The 19928-nt window shown below is 44.2% G+C and overlaps 1 protein-coding gene across 4 annotated transcripts in view; it reads left to right on the top strand.

Annotated features, from left to right (window-relative positions):
• The window catches only part of vps13b (vacuolar protein sorting 13 homolog B), a 449591-nt gene that overhangs the window by 197039 nt on the left and 232624 nt on the right, over positions 1–19928 (top strand). For all 4 annotated transcript variants that reach the window (XM_080427213.1, XM_080427214.1, XM_080427212.1 and 1 more), the window contains exons 23-24: positions 13918–14152; positions 15719–15948. In XM_080427213.1, coding sequence (XP_080283339.1) covers positions 13918–14152; positions 15719–15948 — 465 coding nt within the window. The remainder of the gene's footprint in view (positions 1–13917; positions 14153–15718; positions 15949–19928) is intronic.

The following is a 19928-nucleotide window of genomic DNA, read 5'->3' as shown; positions in this document are numbered from 1 at the left end:
CATCAGTTTACTTCTCCAGTACAGTCCACATTAATCAAAAGGCCTACGTCTTTTTTGGTGGAGGCTTCTCCTCCATTGTGAATTGCAAAAATATTATGGTGACTCTACTGTAGCTTATTCTGCATCTGAGTTGATCCTAGGTCAGTCCACCCCTAACTGACAGCCTTTCCACAACCACTCTCTTTTTGTCAGAATAAGTCCAATTCAATTCATTTGCTAAATCACAACAAGTTTTACATATAGAGCAGAGACTCAACGTTTTCTGCCCTGAGCATGCATTTGTGGCGGCAGTGCAAGGAAAGACTCCACTTTAACGGAAAGAAACCTTGAGCAGAACCAGTCTCTATGGTGGGCTGCCATCTGCCTTGACCGTGTCGGAGGAAGAGGGAGAGAGAGAGAGGAGGGAGGGAGGGGAGGGAGGGAGGGAGGGAGGGGGATGGAGACACAAAGATGGACAACAACAATAACTACAAACAATAACAGTATAAGAACTGTTCAACAACAATAATAATAGTAGCTATAATCAAAGTCGTATTCCATGTTAACCCTCGATCCGTCCAACATACCCTATTCCTGCCCCTCCTAGCTCAAATTAGACATTAACCCCATTCAATCCGGGAACGCATATACAAATACTAAATCCTAACAGGTTTCTGAAAAACATATGTTTCTGTATCAGTGGTTCTCAAACTTTTTCATGTCAAGGACCCCCCAAATTATATGTATTTGGCCGCGGACCAAAAATATTTAGTTCCAGGGACCCCCAGAAGCAAAGATTTGAGTTATAAATGAGCAGATCTACAAACTCATAGCGTGGCACTCGGTGCCGCACAATGAATGGGTTAACAACTAGCCCAGTCTTTTCCCCGGCCTCCCAGCCCTATCCCCACCATGCAGCACTCACCTAACCCAGCCCTTTAGCCCTGTGACCCATCTGTAGTAGCTCTGGGGCTTGTTGATGGGTGACGGTGGGAGAGGGCTCTGGGACGGGGGAGGCAGGGCAGGCCAGCCACACTCCTAAGGCCAGTGTTGGATCAATAAACGCAGCGATCAAAGCCGCAATTAACCCACCGCGCTAACACAAACAGCCGGGCTAGCAGAAACAAACAAAGCCTTCATGTCACCTAAAGCGTTTATTTTTGCAGATTTCCACCTTGGCCAGGGAGACCTCCAGTGCTTGTCAGCTTCTGTAAGCAGTGTTAGGGGAGAGGAATGCAGGGCCACAGGGATGGCTGGCTGCCTGGCTGTGCTGCTCTGCCAGGCCACTGGCTTATTGCTTGTGGTGGTGGTGTGGGTGAGACCTAGCCTATTTGTTGTCAGAGGGATCACTCTTAAAAGCCTGCCTCATTGACATCCAGGGAAGCAGAGATTCCTGCTGAGGTTGCAGCAGGCGCGCAAACGTGTGTACGACTGTGTACCGCAGTAAGCCTCTGCACGCCACCACACACAAATACACACATTAATCTCCCTGATGTATGGGGAGACATTATTTACACTATTACACCCTCTGTTCCAAACGTGCTTTTCGCACAGAGATGAAAATGCTGGTGGGGGTTTGCAGAGAGTCACGGGGGCAGGAGGTTAACAGTGGGTGGGGTGTCAGGAGAGGGGGGGATGAGGTTGGAGGACTTGTTCTATGGACCTTCTGTTCGTCCAGGCAGGCCATGCAGGAAAGAGAGAGTGTCCCGTCCGGTGCAGGCACAGGAAGATTACATTTGGAGAGGTATCAGGTTTTTAAAAACAAAGGGATGTGTTTTCCGTTCGCTGTGGATCCCTCCAGTGAGATTTCTCTGCTCCAGAGTTGCAAATGTTTTCACCAGGGATGCTGGGAGGGTGTTTCTAATTTCCTCTCCCTATCTCTGGGTGATTTCCTGTGTCTTGTGGCGTGTGTGTGTGTGTGTGTGTGTGTGTGTGTGTGTGTGTGTGTGTGTGTGAGTGTGAGAGAGAGTGTGAGTGTGTGTATATGTGAGTGTGTGTGTATGCGTGTGTGAGTGTGTGCGCGTGTGAGCGAATGTGCAAGATACTGTAGACAGAGAGAGAGAAGTGTGTGTGTGTGTGTGTGTGTGTGTGTGTGTGTGTGTGTGTGTGTGTGTGTGTATCACTAAGTGTGCATTTCTATGAGTGTGAGTGAGTGATATTTCACGTGTTGTTTGGCTGTTCCATAGAGAAGTGATCCTGGCCTTGCAGGTTCACACACAGCACCGAGGCCTGAGCACGCGGCTGGGGCCTCCGTGAGTTCAAGCCTCCCTGCTGCGATGTGAAAACAACAGACCAAACAGCGGATCTAACCGCAGAGGCAGAAGGCAAAGGTCGGACTGTGTATTTCATTGCCTGGGTCCAGATTAGACAAGTGGGACACAGATTATATTAGTGCTGTCATAATGATCTGGTGTTACAGAGGGTTTGTCTGTCAGCTAAGCTGTGAAGAAAGGAAGTGTTAGAATATAAAATAATAGTCCACTCTGCTCATTCATCCAGTTCTTGGTCAGATTTTCACTCAATATAGTCAGGATGTCATACAGAGTAGGGTTATTAATAAGTTAACTAAAAAAAGAAAACAAACTAAAATGAACAATACAATATTAACTAAAATAGAATTGCATGTAAAATAATGACATCATTGCTGGTGTCATGCATTCTTAGCCTACCTTTTTCAGCTTCTATAAATCAAGGCTTTCCTCATGATACCTACAGTAAAGCTAATAGTAAAACTAAACACAAACTAAACTGGTCAATTAGTCAATTCCTAAAAATAAACCTACTTATTCTATACTAACTGCTTATACTAACTATAACTAAACTGAAATCAAACACCAAACTGAAAAACTAAATACAAATTAAAACGAATTAATATTGACATTTCTTGAAACATTGAACCACACAATTTCATAAATTTCTGATTGTTGTCCCCACACTCGTGTAAACCCTGCTTACACCTACAGTTGGTCATGTGGAAGGGTGTAGACCAGTGGTTTTCAACCCTTTTCATATCAAGGTTCATTATTTATTGGGCATTTGAGCCACGGACCACCATTTGATGAGATATAGACTCACAGACCCACAACGTAGAATATTTTGTTATCGTTGGATACGATTTTGTCCACAATTCCATGCTGTATTGATGTTGGTACCATAGGAGAGACAACAGGCAAAGGTTGATCAAAATAACAATTATTTAATTAAGTAATGCAGATGTTTAACAATAATTTAACTCTTGAGAGTGTAAAATGAAACCAAATGGACCTGTAAGGGTCCATTTGGTTTCATTTTACACTCTCAAGAGTTAAAAATCTATATGGGTCCATTTGGTTACCAACTCTCCATCATTTAGCTGGGGACCACCTGGAACCCCCTCAAGGACCACTGGTGGTCCCCGGACCACTGGTGTAAAACGAGCACATGTCTCCTCCGATACACACACATGTCCACAGTGGTGGGCAGGAACTTTACCCCTGCCCAACTCGAGCACCCGAACCACACAATTTGATTAGATCGCGCTCTGCCCTTACATTCCGGTTCACTGAAACATACTAAGGGGTCTTGTCTTGTCCCAAGGTAAAAGAAGAGTGCATTACTTGCTGGCTTTTAAACCCATCTGTCTATCTTGCCTGTGTACCCAGGTAATCAAGCAAATAAAGTTGTAAATTCCTCTTCCCAAGCATGAGACAGTAGTATTTTTGGTCTTTGTTACATGTCTCTCTTCAGACTATGCAGCCTGTATTCCTGTCTACCATGCAAGCCTGTAATCTTTTTTTTTTTTATCATAATCAGGTATGGAAACGATATTCTTGTTTTTAAGGTTCAAGTTCAAGGTTGTGCTTTATTGTTACATCTTGTGTACAGACAGGTACATAAGAGTAAAACTTATTTTGGTTTGGCTTCCTTGGCTTCCTTCAGACAATGCAGCAGCATAGATAATAACAACAGAATAATGATAAAAATCGTAAAAAAATATTTAAAGAAAAGAAAGAGAATGCAAAAAAGAGAATAAAATAGGGCATCATCAAATGTACATGTGCATATAATCTTGGTATATTGTATACACCAACAGCATTGTTTTCCTAGTAGCTGCCGCCTAACTTTGTGCTTCACAGTATATTCTATATGCAGCAGATCAGGTGGGTGAAGTTCAAGCATTAAGTTTAATCATTTTTGGTGTATCATTCTTCAGGTAGGCCGGCTGTCCCTGTTCTAACTTACTGGTCTGTCATTTACTGGCGAGGCCGGGAGGATCCTAAGAGCCTCCTGTGGTTATATTGGCCATTTCCACATGGCCCCGGCTTTAAACCCTCGGTCTGTTTGGCCCTCAGCTTCCTCTCTATTAGAACCTGCTCTGCTGGAACCAGATAAACCGTCTTGCCTTCCACTCCGGGGAGAAACGCTACACAGGACAGACCATGCACTTCCACTGCAACTGAGAGGGGGAAGTTTTTGAGTGGGGATGGGTATTAAGGGGATATTAAGACAGATAGATTTGAAACAGGGTCTGCACATGTGGCTGGAACTAGAGCACTGTCTGATAGAGCGAGGAGCTGATCAGGAATAAAGCTGAGCAGAACTTCTGCTAAAAAGAAAAAAGAAATGTGAAAAGAAAAATGAAACAAGCTCCATATTAGATCCCTGTGATGTGAGGCCAGGAGGAGATGAGAAGGAACAAATAGCGGAAGAACGAAATTTGTTTTCAAGCAACCCTACCATTTAATCAGAATACCCTCCAAATGGATATGTTTCAGCCTTTCTTTTTTTTCTTTTTCCTCCCCTATTTCTGTCCCTTTTTGGTAGTATTTATTTACTCCCCAACAGCATGTGCTAGCTTCCTGATCCACCATCCAGATTGAATTAGTGCCTGAGTGATTGTAGGAGATCAAAGTGTAAGAGGAGATACTGGCTCGTTCTGAAGGCCCGAGGACAAGGGATCAGGAACTAAGTCCAAGGATAAGCATTGGTCACCTACTAAATAACCAGGCTGTCACTCAAAGCCACTGGCCCTTCTCATTCTGCTGGCCTTATTTTTTCTTCTTCTTCAGTATCCGCTATCTGTCAGCATGTATATTGAGACTTACACTCATAAAGAGAAATTGGAGTGCTGATCATAGAGTATGCAAGAGGCACAGTTTGCTCTTAAGTTACATATAGAGCCCTGTGCTATTCCCAGCTTGTCTCAGAGGATCTTGACTGCTGTGTGCATTCCCTCGTCTCTTTTTATTGCTTTTCCGTTTTGGACAAATACATATACATACATACATGTTACAAAGAAACATAAACACACAAATGCAATCAAAAACAAAACAAAAACAAGAAAAGTAAAGCAGTCGTACATCAATTACTTTTCCCTTTGTTGTACATGTGTGACAAATATTCACTCCACTATCACCCACACAGTACCACAGAATACAGAATTCCCCAAAACACCAGGTGGGCAAGAATGAGATACATGTTTGATGATCTTCATTATTATGTTGATCATTTACCACCAATACATTAATCCAATATGGGGACCCCATATCGTCCAAAGAACTCCCTCATCTCTGAAGGAGCACACCAAATACCTTAGAGATACAATTACTATTTATAATTACAGGTCCTCTAGAAATCCAGCACAGCACATTATAAATACATTGCATTTATTGCACTGATGCATGGGATAAAAAATACTTCAACACACAGCAATCTCTCACAGAAAGAGCTCCAGGTAGGAAGAACTACAGTTTATAGCCTTATGTAGAATTTGCTCTTCCCAGGTGAGCCACACCTGGGAATTCAGTTTTTTTAATATGTTTTTTGATATGTCCCATTTGTATGTGAGCAGTCAGATCTGACAAGGGTCTAAAATAGTGCAAGTGCAAACTCCTTATGCATACAGTATGATTGTGCACATGCTTGCTTACACATAATTAACTTTCCTTAAATGTATCCCTTTATCTTTGGGTAGCCATCGTTGCTTTCTTTTCTCTTCCTCTCATCCTCACTCTCACTCTCACTCACACACACACACACACACACACACAGCACACACACACACACACACACACACACACACACACACACACACACACACACACACGTGCCGTCCATCCAGTCAGTTAGTCAGTCAGTCAGTCAGTCAGTCAGTCCAGCCGTTGAAGAGGCCTAGGTTGTGAATTCACCCTTATGTGAAACAGAAGGGATGCTTAGACAGCAGGCGAGTGGTACTGAACTACAGAAGTAAATCAATATATGGCAGAGTAGGGCATTCCCCCCTCTCTCTCATACATCCAGTGGTGTTCTTTGCTGTTGCAGGTGCCATCCTTCAGAGGAAGTGTTAAGCACAGAGCCCGCTCTCAGTGAGGATATTAAAAAGAGGAGGGGTTCACAGCACTTGTTTGAAGAAGTAGGAGGGATGTTAATTCAGGTGTCTTGGCTGAAGGCCAGGACTTTTTTATTTTTTCCTTTTTTTGCAAAATGGGCTTTTATTCTCTAGATGACCGATGACTGTACAATCACAGGGGGCGGGAATATGATCTGTGTATGTGTGTAAGAGTGGACTTTGTGTATGTGTGTATGTATATGTGTAAATTTAAGTAAGTGTGTGTGTGTGTGTGTGTGTGTGTGTGTGTGTGCACAAGTATGTGTGTTTGCATAGTATAAGCTGGCACTTGCAGCCCCATAAGGACTGGATTTGCCTCCTTCTTCTTTCTTCAATGCAGATTTCCTGGTCGAAATTGGAACGTGTTTCCTTTGTTATTGAAGTGTATTAATAGAGTGTGCTGTGACTGATGGTCCCTGCCCCCGAAAACACACACACACACACACACACACACACACACACACACACACGCACACGCACACGCACACACACACACACAGAGAGAGTATTATTCAGTTTTTGAGACTGTAACTGGAGAGGAGTTCCTGTTAACTCATTTGCTGTTTTACAGGATTAGGTTTCACTTTGACAGGATATGATGTCATCAAAGAACAGGACTCTCTCGTCCTCACTCCTCATTTCCTCTCTGAGCCATCTATACTGAGTTTGCTTGTCACAAGTGAACCAATTAAGTAGTTTTTCTATTCTTCAGCAGATATTTGGATCTCCCAAAAAAACGTATCTCTGTTTCTTCGCACACACACACACACACACACACACACACACACACACACACACACACACACACACACCGCACACACCACCCACACACACACACACACACACACACACACACACACACACACACACACATACACGTTTCCTGCATTCTGTATTTATTTATTTGTACTGTATTTATTATATTGTATAGTACCCCAGCAGTTCTCATCAGAGGGTGTCTGTCTGTCATTTTTCTCTCTCTGGTTTTATTCCACATTGACCTGAACCCCACAGAGGGTAAAGTTGTGTAATAGATATTCCACACTATAATTACACTACTGGCTTTATTATTTGTGCCCATTTCTATGTGAAATTTTCCTGCTGCCGCACTTGGAACAGCTGGCTTTCCACAAGTTTACCCCAACGGGCAAAAAAAGAACATTCCACTATCCTATTAGGGATAAAAATATAGTTTGGCTCACTGCACTTGTTGGCTTGTGAGTAACACAGTGCAAATATGAACCTTTGCCACCCAAGCATGTGACAGAACAAACCGATTTTTAGGTCCACCTGGCATACCTGTCAGTTTTCTATAGCAAGACATTACACATGCTTGCTGGCACGCACACACACACACTCATGCTCTGTATGTGAAAACATACATTCACACACATGAAAACCCACTCATACACACACCTGGCACACCTGTCAGCTCACAGTAGGGGACATTGTCCACAAAGGCTAACTGCTTCCAATGCAGTGTTTATTGGCCTGTTACAGAGCTGTTAAACACAATTGTGGAGAATTCCAACAACGACCCTGCAGGACCTCAGCTGAACTTTTACCCCTGAAGCAGTGGACTAAAACACACACACACACACACACACACACACACACACACACACACACACACACACACACACACACACACACACACACACACACACGCACACACACACACACATACACAGCACACAACTCTTTTTCCAGTGTGTTGTGTAACCCCTGAGAGCCTGTCAATCCTTGTGCAGTGTGCGCAACCCTAAGCCCTCAGCATCACCCTAAACACAGACCATGCATTCTCCTCCTGTTCCCATCTGCTGTGCTGTCTCCTCTCCTCTGATCACCTCTGCTCCTCTCTGCTTCCTTCTCCACCCTCACGCCCCCCCCCCCCCCCTCCCTTTGGTCTGCTGCTCATCTCATCTCTCCTCCAGTCCATCCCTCTCCTCTCTCCTTCTTCCTTTCTGATTCCTTTTGCTCCATCATTCCTTTCCTGTGCTCACTCTCCTTCCCTCTTCTCTGTTCCAGTCGTGTCATGACTACGCAGACTTTCCATGCTGAGTGGATGCATGGTCATGGTACAAGGACCGGACACAGACACCCTGGCTTCAGTGGTGGGAGGGATGACTTGAGGGTAGGAGGGATGGATGGATAGAGAGATGGATAGAGAGCTGGTTGGGCAGCTGTTGATGGTTTTGGAAATGTTAGTGACCCCGGTTTTTCTCTCTCTCTCTCTCTCTCTCTCTCTCTCTCTCTCTCTCTCTCTCTCTCTCTCTCTCTCTCTCTCTCTCTCTCTCTCTCTCTCTCTCTCTCTCTCTCTCTCTCTCTCTCTCTCTCTCGTTCTCTCTCTCTCTCTGTGTCTCTCTCTCTCTCTCTCTCGTTCTCTGCCTCTATGTCTATGTCTCTCTCTCTGGATGTTTCAGTGTATTTCAACCTCCATCCTCCTCATCTCTCATTCATCCACTCCATCTTTTGTTCTAATCCTCCCTGGCCTCTGCTCTCTTTCTCTCCCTCTGATGTGTCCGTTCTTTCTTGTATCTTTTCTTTCTTCTCTGTTTTTCTCTCTCTTTCTCTCTCTCTGTCCAGATCTATCACACTCTTCAACTTACATCTGTTCTTAGCTCTATCTCCCTTACACTCTTTCCATGGTATCATTCTCAATCTCTGTATCTCTTTATCTCTCTCTCTCTCTCTCTCTCTCTCTCTCTCTCTCTCTCTCTCTCTCTCTCTCTCTCTCTCTCTCTCTCTCTCTCTCTGCTTATCTCACTCTCTCATTGTGTATCACTCTGTCACTTCTGTCTTTCTCTCTTTTATTTTAGCGTGTGTGTGTGTGTGTGTGTGTGTGTGTGTGTGTGTGTGTGTGTGTGTGTGTGTGTGTGTGTGTGTGTGTGTGTGTGTGTGTGTGTGTGTGTGTGTGTGTGTGTGTGTGTGTGTGTGTGTGTGCGTGCGTGCGTGCGTGCGTGCGTGTGTTTGTGTGAGTCACTCTGTTGAGCCATGAGACCACAGAGTGGAAGCCTTGGAGAGGTGTGTGAGGTAAACCATGCTGGCCTACTGTATTAGTGGTGGACCAGAGAACAGGGTGGAGGAGAAACCTGCCAGTCCTCAGTGGGTTGGATGCTTCAGGTTCCTCCACCACAGAACATAGAGCGGCCACTCCCATTTAATTCAGCCATTTTGAACGGCCGTTCGGCCTGGATGATCGCTTCATACATGGTGGTCACTTGTAATGGCTTCCATAAAAACCATTGATGTTTGCTGAACTCTGTGTAAATGTGTCTACCGTGACTGAGGAAGCCCAGTAGTTATGTTGAGCGATCCAGGTTTCTCAGAGTGAGTCTCCCGTCACTCTCCCGCTCTGCCCACCCACGTACAAATGCTCATTTTGTTCACAAATGTGACAATAGATGAAAATCCTTTGGCTGTGTCATGAGAACAGATAAAGCTATATATATTTAGTAGTAGTATAGTAGCGAATGGTAGCGTACCCTTAAACTCCCCCTTGTCTTTCCTAAAGTGGTTGCAAGTGCACAGCGGTGTTAGGTCCTATGAGACTAGTTGATTATGGGGTCAGATATTCATCAGTGGCTACAGCCTCTGATGTCTACCCAGTGTGTGGGAATGCCCAGCCCAGTGCTGTTCCTCTGACCTAAACTCCCTCACCCAAGAGAAAAGCAAATATTGCTTTATCCACGCGTCAACTGCCATCACCCTCGGATGGACTCATGCACAGTTGCCACTGTGAATTACACTGTGTTTGTTTCTATGTTTTTTAGCTGTGGCCAAAAGGGGGGGGGGGGGACTCTAAAAGCCCAGAGATTAGTTTTCTATCACCCAGATTTAGGGCTGATGTATTTGTGTTTCCATTACGTTACGGTATGTAGGGTCTTTGATGCATTTAAAACCATTTTGGGCACATCGTAAACATGTAGAAACAGCGGTCGCTATGCCCTGTGAAATGCCATTCAGATGTTGAACTTTTTTCCTCTGTTGTCATCTGTGAGATGTTATCTTACTGTTGTTAGCATATGACTCTGTCATGTGGCCAGTGTCATGCTAGCCTAAACCTGACATCATCCCTGGTAATGTATTGCTATGGGCAACAACAGTCAAGTATTACAAAGTCACAGGCCAAGACTATTAGAATATTATGTTTTTTTTTGTGCGTACCCTCGACAGCTAGTTAAACATTTGCTCTTCTCTCTGTGCGTTAGTAGTTATTCTAATGTTGCTTCAGAGCTCTCCTGACTTGTTCTCCTAGCTGATTATAGTACAGTAGGCTACTATTACTCTACTCTCGCAAAAACCCACACCGAATTACTCAAATATTTAACCTGCGTTCAATTCACCATATCTACTAACATTTTCTCAGCATGCAACAATTTAAATGTTTACTATTTCACTATGATTGTATCAAAGCCTTGAAGTTTGATCTGCAGACAGAATTAGTCAACCATCAGGTACACTGTGAGACCTAGAATGGCTTCAGGTGGTCATTTATATGCTGACATATACAGAGGGATACTAGTAATCTGAAATGATCCATTTGATGCGGCTAACGTATAAGAGTATAATATTTCTCTGTGTTTGTTAACGTCACATTTGTCATTATGTGTTGCAGTCATTTCCAAGTTATGCTGTTGCGTGCATGGCTAGAGCTGATGTAGTGTTTAAACCACCCACCCACCACTTGAATAATATATCCTTGTATTACAGTAAATCATATCTGAACGTTGCCTCCTGTTTTCCTCAACTCTATCTCACATTGTTTATTAATTTTAAATGTGGCAACAGTGGCTGAAACATTCCAACTCGACCAAATCATTTGGACTGTTTTGACCGTGTGACGAGGCCAAGGTGTCCAGCAGGACAGCATTAGCTCTGGTGCAGGCCAGAGTCACAGTGGTAAGCCCAGAGGTTTCCGTGCGTCTGCCTGCTTTACAGCTTAACCCCACTAAGATCTGCAACAGACCAGGCAACGTCAATGGCTTTCCTTCCTGCAGGCAGCCTCTTAAAAGGACCAAAGCCGTACGTGTCAGTGTGTGAAAGTGTTCCCATTTCAAACGGCGCTTTGAACAGTAATCAAACGAGGAAGCAGCGTGAGACCAAATGTGTAACCGTATCTCCTTCACTCTCTCTCACTTTCTCTTTCTCTCTGTCTATCCCTCTCTCAAAACTCCTTGTCTTTCTCTTGCTCTGACTGCCATTATCAGTGTGAGAAGTAGAGTTAGGGTGCATTCTAACGTGTGTGCGAGTATATGCATATTTGTTTTTTAGTTTCTGTACATGTTTTGTAGTGGGGCTCATTGCAATACAGTTGCCCCAGTTTAACACTTAAACTGTCTAGACACCTTCACGCAGTCGCAGACCCAGGTCTGGATACCAGACGTTCTTATTCTCCGCACATACACACACATACACTGACACACACACACACACACACACACACACACACACACACACACACACATACACGCGCACACACACACACACACACACACACCCCCACACACAGACACACACACACACACACACACACACACACACACACACACACACTCACACTCACACTCACACTCACACACACACTCACACTCACACTCACACACACACACACACACACACTCACACACACACACACACAGTGTCCAGCGGCACCTGCTGTCTGCCCCTTGGACCACATACTCTCCTCTCCTTCCTGTTAACTGGCCTTGTAAATCAGTACAGACCCAGTCTAATGGAAAAGGACAAAGCACCATTACAACTGAGACAGGTTTAACACCGCTCCTGTCCTTACTGGCTACTGGTTACTGACCTGATGCCTTGTGTGGCCTGTTGTGAAGCTGTTAAACCCAGCAAACTAAAATATGCGCTGTTAAGTCCTCCAACCCTCTTAGGGGTGGAGTAACAGTATGCATGTAAAAAGGTGTACATTTGTGAAGACTACAAGTTGTTTTCATCTTAATTTATCCAGGGAACATTGGCTAAACTTACTTTTGTTTCCAGCAACACCCTGCGTTATATTAACAAATTGACCGCCAGAGGTTAATCTCATAATGTACTCACCAGTGCCAACGTTTTATTGTTGTTTTTTGTTTTTTTCACGTCGCCATAGATCTTGTTAAAATCCTTAAGATTGAGCCGTACACGGTCTGTTTACATCGGCGACATCTCCCTGCGTGTACCAGTCCAAACCACGTGTCAAACGGAGCCGCCATGTTTGAGTTCTGACCGTTTATGTTAACATGGGAAATGCGAGGATGAAAAACTACATAGGTTTACAGGGGTTTTTGTGTACGACTTAGAATGGAGGCAGACGGGAAACAAAAAACGGGATCGCACTTCCGGTTGACTTCGGGTGGTGTTACACTGAAAATGGTCCCCCTAGAAAATTGAAAAAAAAAAAAAAAATCGAAAAAAAGGAAAAAGCACCACCCGTAGGCTACGGGATCGGCGCTTAACCGTTGGATTTAACGGCCCGTAGAACTACGGGCCCGGCGGTCAATGTGTTAAAGGGGAATACCACTCATTTTCAACATTGAACTATGTCTTTAATACACCTTAGAACTGTTGTGTGGAAATAAGAAAAAAGCCCCCCCCCCTTCTATGTTGCCTAGAACTGGATAATTGATTGAGGTCATGTGATCAGTGACATATGCAAGGTGTACTTTTGGCTCCGCCCTCTCAGCCAAAAGTACACCTTGCGTATGTCACTGATCACATGACCTCAATCAATTATCCAAATGAGTGGTATTCCTCTTTAATATACTGGTGTCTTTCCGCTGCAACCACTGTCTTCTACTGTTGACTATTGAGCAGCGCCATAGCAACAATATAACTGCCTTGCTCAAGAACACCTCATTGGAGGTGCTGTTGAGGGACTCTATTGCTCCATTGATTGATTGATTGAAAATTTTATTAGGCAAAAGAATGTAAAACAGCACAGTTACATTTATAATACTTTTGTCTAAAAGGTCCGACCAAAAAAGTCCTTGCGGACTTGTTTCCGTTGGGGTCCTTGAATTAATTTCATAGACATATATAGTAGCAACCAAACAGTTCAAATCAACATAAGAAACAGAGAAAAAATACCACTATGTACAAAAAAAGCATCATGAAAAATGTAATAAAAGTATGTAAAAAAAAAAGGGGGAGGGGGGTCATCTGTCTACAGGGAAACTGGTACTACCTCCTCTTATGGCCTCCATGATACTATAAACACTCTTCTTCTTCTTCTTCTTCTTCTTCTTCTTCTTCTTCTTCTTCTTCTTCTTCTTCTTCTTCTTCTTCTTCTTCTTCTTCTTCTTCTTCTTCTTCTTCTTCTTCTTCTTCTTCTTCTTTCGGCTAATTCCCATCGGGGTCACCACAGCGGATCATCTGGTTCTGCATGTCACCGACACCGTAAACACTAAACAAATCATTAGAGCTTCAAATACTTTACTTTATCTACCTTTCCTCTCCTCTCCACCATTTGTATACTGTCACACTTCCCATTACCACACATCACAGCAGTGATATAGACCCTGAATGTCTTCTCTCTCCATTTCTGCCACCCCCCCCCCCCTTTCTTCCAGTTGGAGCTGCAGTCATGCTGCATGTTCCTGCCCAATGACAGCCTCCCCTCACCGAGCACCATCGTCTGTGGAGACATTCCCGGAACCGTCCGCAGCTGGTACCACAGCCAGGCCTCCATGCCGGGGACTCTGGTTGTCTGCCTGCCCCAGATCAGTGTCCTCAGCGCTGGGCACAAGTATATGGAACCCCTGCAAGAGCTCCCCTTTGTGGTCTCCAGACCTATCCTGGAGGAAGGTACGTTCTCCCATTATATCGACGTCCAATGTCATATTAGATTAGAGTCGTTTGAAGTGCGTGGCACACTGCTGCATCTCAACATATCTTACAGAGGCTTAATGGCTTACCTGATGTTACAATGATAGCTATAAAATGATCATGAATAAATAATTATAACTGAATAAGAAATACAATGGAAAAACTATGTTTGCGACAGGTCCATTGGATAATGGTCTTGGTCATGTGAGGAGAAAATTAAAGCGATCTAATACAGCAGGCGGGAGCCAACTTTATTCTGAGTTCTGAACTGCAAAATTAATGATATTATTATAACAGCAATAGGCTCCATCATGTGAATTCATTATTATTATGGCCTTTTTGGAAGGCTGAGCAAACCCATGACCTAGTAGTCCTCATTTACCATGACAAAAGACAAACAAACTAAAGTAGGGAGACTTTGGAGAGATAGATCTTGCACATGTGGCCTACACACCTGGCGGAGTTGACATAACCAACACTTAGACTGTCGCTCAGTATTTACCCTACAGAAGAAGAAAGACTTGGGGCACCCTTCTCTTTTTTTTTTCTTTTCTCCCTCTCTCTCTCTCTCTCCCCCGGCTCTGAGATGACATCAGCAGCGGGCATGCACGTTTCAGGAAGGACGGAGGGAGAAAAAGCGAAACGACAGCAAAAACAGTGACATCAGCGGCCTTGTCAGTGTTAGCGTTAAAATTAACAACCCGTGCTTTTTAGTAATTCATTCCTCTCCTTTGAAAAAGCTCTTCATCTCTCATGTTTAATGCTCTGGATCAAAGCGTGCTGGCCACGGCGCGAGGGAAATGTGCTCTTCATGGCCCCGTGCTAGCGAACAAGCTCCCAACTCAGCTTGCCTCTCTCTCTCTCTCTCTCTCCCTCTCTCTCTCTCTATCTCTCTCTCTCTCTCTCTCTCTCTCCATTTCTTTATTTCTCTTTCTCATTCTTTTTTCTTTTCCTCTCTCACACTCTTTGCCTCCCTACCTCACTTCTACAACTCACACCAGGGTGGGCAACCCTAAATCAAGAGCTTCCCGTCAGGCAGTTTGTCTCAGACAGACAGATTTGGAATAGACCCTGATTCTTAGTGTCTTTTGATGGGGATCCCTGCCTTGCTCACTGGGTGCAGAAGCTCATTTCGGGGAAAGACTACCACTCCTCGTTCAGAGCCGCTTTCATGTTTTCCATAAAGCTGCTGCATGCCGTGTAATTGGCTTTGATTTGAAAGGTTGAGACTTCAGTGGAAAGGATGATTGAGTTGACTTAGAGCTTTTGATAATGACTATGATTGATTTGTGGTCATGGGTTATTTTTAGCCCACTGTATTTTAACTCTGCCCTCACTCTCTCCTCTCCCACTTTTCCTTTCCTGACATCATTGCTTCTCTCAATCTGCTTCTCCATCTGCCTCCCTGCTCTTTCTCTGTATTTCCTCATACCTCCACTACTGTCTCACTCTTTATTCTCCTTTTTTGCCCTTGTATATTTCTCCTCTCCTGATCCCCCTTGTCTTACTGTCCTCTTGCCCCCCCCCCCTTTCTGTCTCCATTAGGTGATGCGTTTCCGTGGACGATAAGCCTGAGTCAGTTCAGTGTGTACACACTGCTGGGTCAGCAGTGCAGCCTGAGCTTGCTGGAGCCCATGGGCTGCACCTCCACGCTGGCCGTCACCTCCCACAAGCTGCAGACCCCTGTGGCGGGGGCCGCCGAGGGACGCCACTCTTTCGTCGTGTGTCTGCACGTCGATCTGCAGCCAGTCCATGTCAAATGCTCCAACCCACAGGTTAGTTGGATGTAACTGAAGTACGCAAGTCAGTTAATCAGACGTGCTGAAGCATAGAATAACGTTACCAGTATCCAGCCTAAAACACAATCCCTAAAGCTGGAAGTCAGAGCATCAAGACTTCTATTTATTATGTCACAGGGTGACAAATCATGAAGCTGCGCCATAGGCAGTTTATAATGGAACAACTTCTATGACCCAATGACAGAATCCTTGGGTATTCTACTGGGATATTGGTGCGTTTTCTGATTCAAAGGTGTATGCCCCACATTCAAATAAAAGTAATTTGGATGAAGTAATACAAGCAGAAGTTCCATGTGCCCACAAAGTCGTTCACTAATATGGTGTCAATAGATCAACTCAAAATTTTCCCTTGATGACATCAAAAGTTACATTATGTATGCTCTGATTCCCTGCTTACAGAAACAGTTGTGAAACAGTTTCTGCTAGGCATTTTATTGACAAAATTCTATTTCTCCTGCCAAATGTTAAAATGACCGGCCATAGAGCACCGAAGTCCTGACGTCACTCGTTCATCCCCAGGTTTGCGGAAGTAATTTCTCTATGGAGAATAACATTGGGTCATCTTAGAATCGTCTCATATAAGAATTGTGGTCCAAAAATAAACACCGCGTGTCGGCGTTATTGTCAGGGAGGAGGTTCTGTATAGTTTATGATAGTCAGTCACTTATATTTGATACAGTCTGTTTCTGGCGAAAATGTAACTAATTTGGCGGAAGTAACATTAGCGTTTTCTCACCGTCAGTTGATGCTTCATATCCATAAGAGTCAACCCGCCGTGGTCATTTGTTTATTTTTGGAACACAGTTCTTATTTGACGCGATATTAAATACGTCTATGGGATTCAGAACGGGGGTGGAAAACTGCGAACCAGGTAGACAAACAAAGGATGTGTAAATGACGTCAGACTTCGGCGGTCTATACTGTAATACACTTAACGTGCGTGTGTCAACTGATCGCTACACCTGCGCAGTTGCGCAGTACTTAGGTACTTTATCACAGATGCACTTACCTGCATTTATCCAGTGTCCTAAGCATAATTTATCTACTCCATGCAGGGGTGTCGCTTGTCAAAAAGAACAAAAGGTAGTCAGGAGTCAGACAGACGAGTGATATATCTACAAGTTATAAGCTAGTATAGATCTACACCCTACACTTACACCTTTATGTTGTAGCCTACATAATCAGCTTTTAGGGCTGTTAGGGGTTAAGTGTCTTGCTCACGAACACTTTTAAGCTGTTAGGACACTGTTAGGGGTTAAATGTCTTGCTCATGGACACTTTTGACACGTAGACCGGAGCAGGGAGGTGAACCGGTGACCTTCTGATTACCAGACGGCCTCTCTACCCACTAAGCTTATCACTTGCCTACCACGTTTCACCAAGTTCTTCCATTCTTTGTTACCCTGTATCTTTTTGGAACATTTACATACAGACAATGATAGATTTATAGCCACAAGTCTAAACATTGCAATTCCATGTTATTTTATATAATGCAACACATCTATCATTGAACCACATAAATTATTAAATTATTATTATTATTTAAAACATTTTAAATAGCAAAAATAGCTGATCTACAAGCTCACAACGCGACTTGTAGATCGGCCATTTTCATTATTCGTCATTCAATAAGTATATAGGGCAAGTAGACTTTGAGCCCCGAAACACCCACGTCATGATGCAACAGTATAGGGAGATTCATAGATGAGGCAGTTCCAAGCATGCAGTCCTTCATCTCTGTTGCCCCTCACGGTTGTTGTGGAAACACTGAAAGACACAAAACCCTGCCAGGGTCCACGCCACTACATGGCAAAGCCTTCCAGCCTGTTGTCTTTTTGATATAGACTGTCACACAGATAAACAACCTGCCTCATCCTCAAATCTAACTTGATTTGCAACAAAGATAGGGGAGCGTTTCTCTGTTTGTTTTGGTCACATGATTTCAAAAGGTCTGAGCTTCGAGCGAACACGGGAGGGAATTCCAAGATTCATCATGGTTATTTTTGCGGGGAAGTTCTTCTTTCTAGCGAGAGCCTGATGTAACGGGACAGATTGGATACGGAACATGTTTGCCTCCTGATTAAGGCCTTTGTGTTGTTTTTCAACGCTCCGTTACAACCCCATAATCACATCTACATGTACCATTACACATTTGTCTTTTTCTGTATTGAATTAGCTGTATTGGATTAAGGTCCTCTGTAAACATTTAATTGGCCGACCTTTTGAGTGGTCACGTTCTTAAGTGACTCCTACCACAGTGACGAGCCATGGCCACATTCAGTGGAATTGGTACCAGAAACAAATGAAAGGCCTTAATGTGCTAGTGGTGAAAGCTTTCCCAGAGAAGAGGAGAGAGTTGGTTGTTTATGGGGGGAATTATTCACTGCTTTGTTCCCTGTTTTTCCCATTCAGAAAGACTATCTGTGCCTGGTAAAGCTAAGAAGGCTTATCGTGACTTTATAATGAGTGATTATTATCCCTGCCAAGGCCGGAAGACCGAAGGCGAGGGATAAGGTTTTCACTCCCGTGAGTCTGTCTGTCTGTCCGTCCGTAAACAGTTGATCTCGGGCACCACAGGACCGATCGACATGAAACTTTGCACACAGACTCCTAGGAGGCCAAGGAAGAAGGTCTGCCTTTTTCAAATTGACCTGTATCAGCGCCACCATGAGGGCAATGTATGCAACGCAAATCGGTACACATTATCTCTGTAGTCATGTGATTTTCATTTTCCATTTCGAATGGCTCCCAAAGGTTGCGGGAGTGGCCATTTTGCACAAAATGCCCCAAATCATGAACGCAGTGCCCGTTTTCCTTGAAACTTTGCACACACATTCCTACTAGGCCAAGGAAGAACTATCACAAATTGACCTCATGGTGGCACTATAACAGATTGTAACACAGCCCTGGGTGGGCAACCTGGCCTGGCGGGGATCTGCGTTCCGAAGAAAGCACCTTTCTTGTTAGCTTTGTGCTCAATGAAAATGAGCACACAGCTCCCTTCTCTCTCTTCTCTTCTCTAATCCCTCCCTCTCTCAGTTAATTCCCAACAGGAGTTGGGTTATAAGCTAATAGCAATTAGAGGCAGCTCTGTAAGAACTGCTGCCAGAGGGTGCAGAACAAAAAAGGGGGACCTCACACCACTGAACCCTTCTTCTAATTAGCCCTGCTATTTGTGGGAATGTATGTGGGGATGTCAAGAGAGCTGCACAGTTGCTACACAGTCAGTGCCACCAACACAGGAGGTTTGCCTTGTGCATGCCAGGGCCTGGGAACGAGGAGAGTCCCAGTGAGACCCAAAGAGAAAAGAGAGGATGTAGAGAAAAGAGAGAGAGAATGGTTAAAAATATATATACTAAAAGAAAAGTAAGGGAGAACAAGGGGGTAATTTGGAAGAAGAAGACAAAGTAGAAGACGAAGACGTGTGAAACAAGTGTGTGTAGGCTCAGAAGAAGGAACGAGAAAGGAGACCACCAGCTTTGTTCCATGTTTGTGACAGACGCTAACGTCATCCCAGACCAGAACACCCAAGGTGAACTGTCATATCACGGAGTAGAACACACATGCATGTGTGTGCGCGCGCGCACACACACACGCACACGCACACGCACACGCGTGACACACACACACACACACACACACACACACACACACACACCACACACACACACACACACACACACACACACACACACACACACACACACAGAGTCGTCATTTAAATGGCTTGCACACATGCTTTGTTGAAACACACATGAACTCACTCACACATACACACACAATACTTTGTGGCAACAACGTTGGTTGATTAATGACTGTATAATACAGCAGTCCTTATTGCTGTAGATTGAACAGTCTGGAGTGACACGGCAAACCATGGCATACCACAACTGTGGTAGCAGAGGAGGACGGTCTTTTACTTACTCCTTTGATACAGTGCTGCAATATAATAAACG

This window comes from Gymnoscopelus braueri (assembly GCF_963280865.1).
Source record: "Gymnoscopelus braueri genome assembly, chromosome: 4".
Lineage (NCBI taxonomy): Eukaryota > Metazoa > Chordata > Actinopteri > Myctophiformes > Myctophidae > Gymnoscopelus > Gymnoscopelus braueri.
This window is presented reverse-complemented; position numbering and strand designations above follow the sequence as displayed.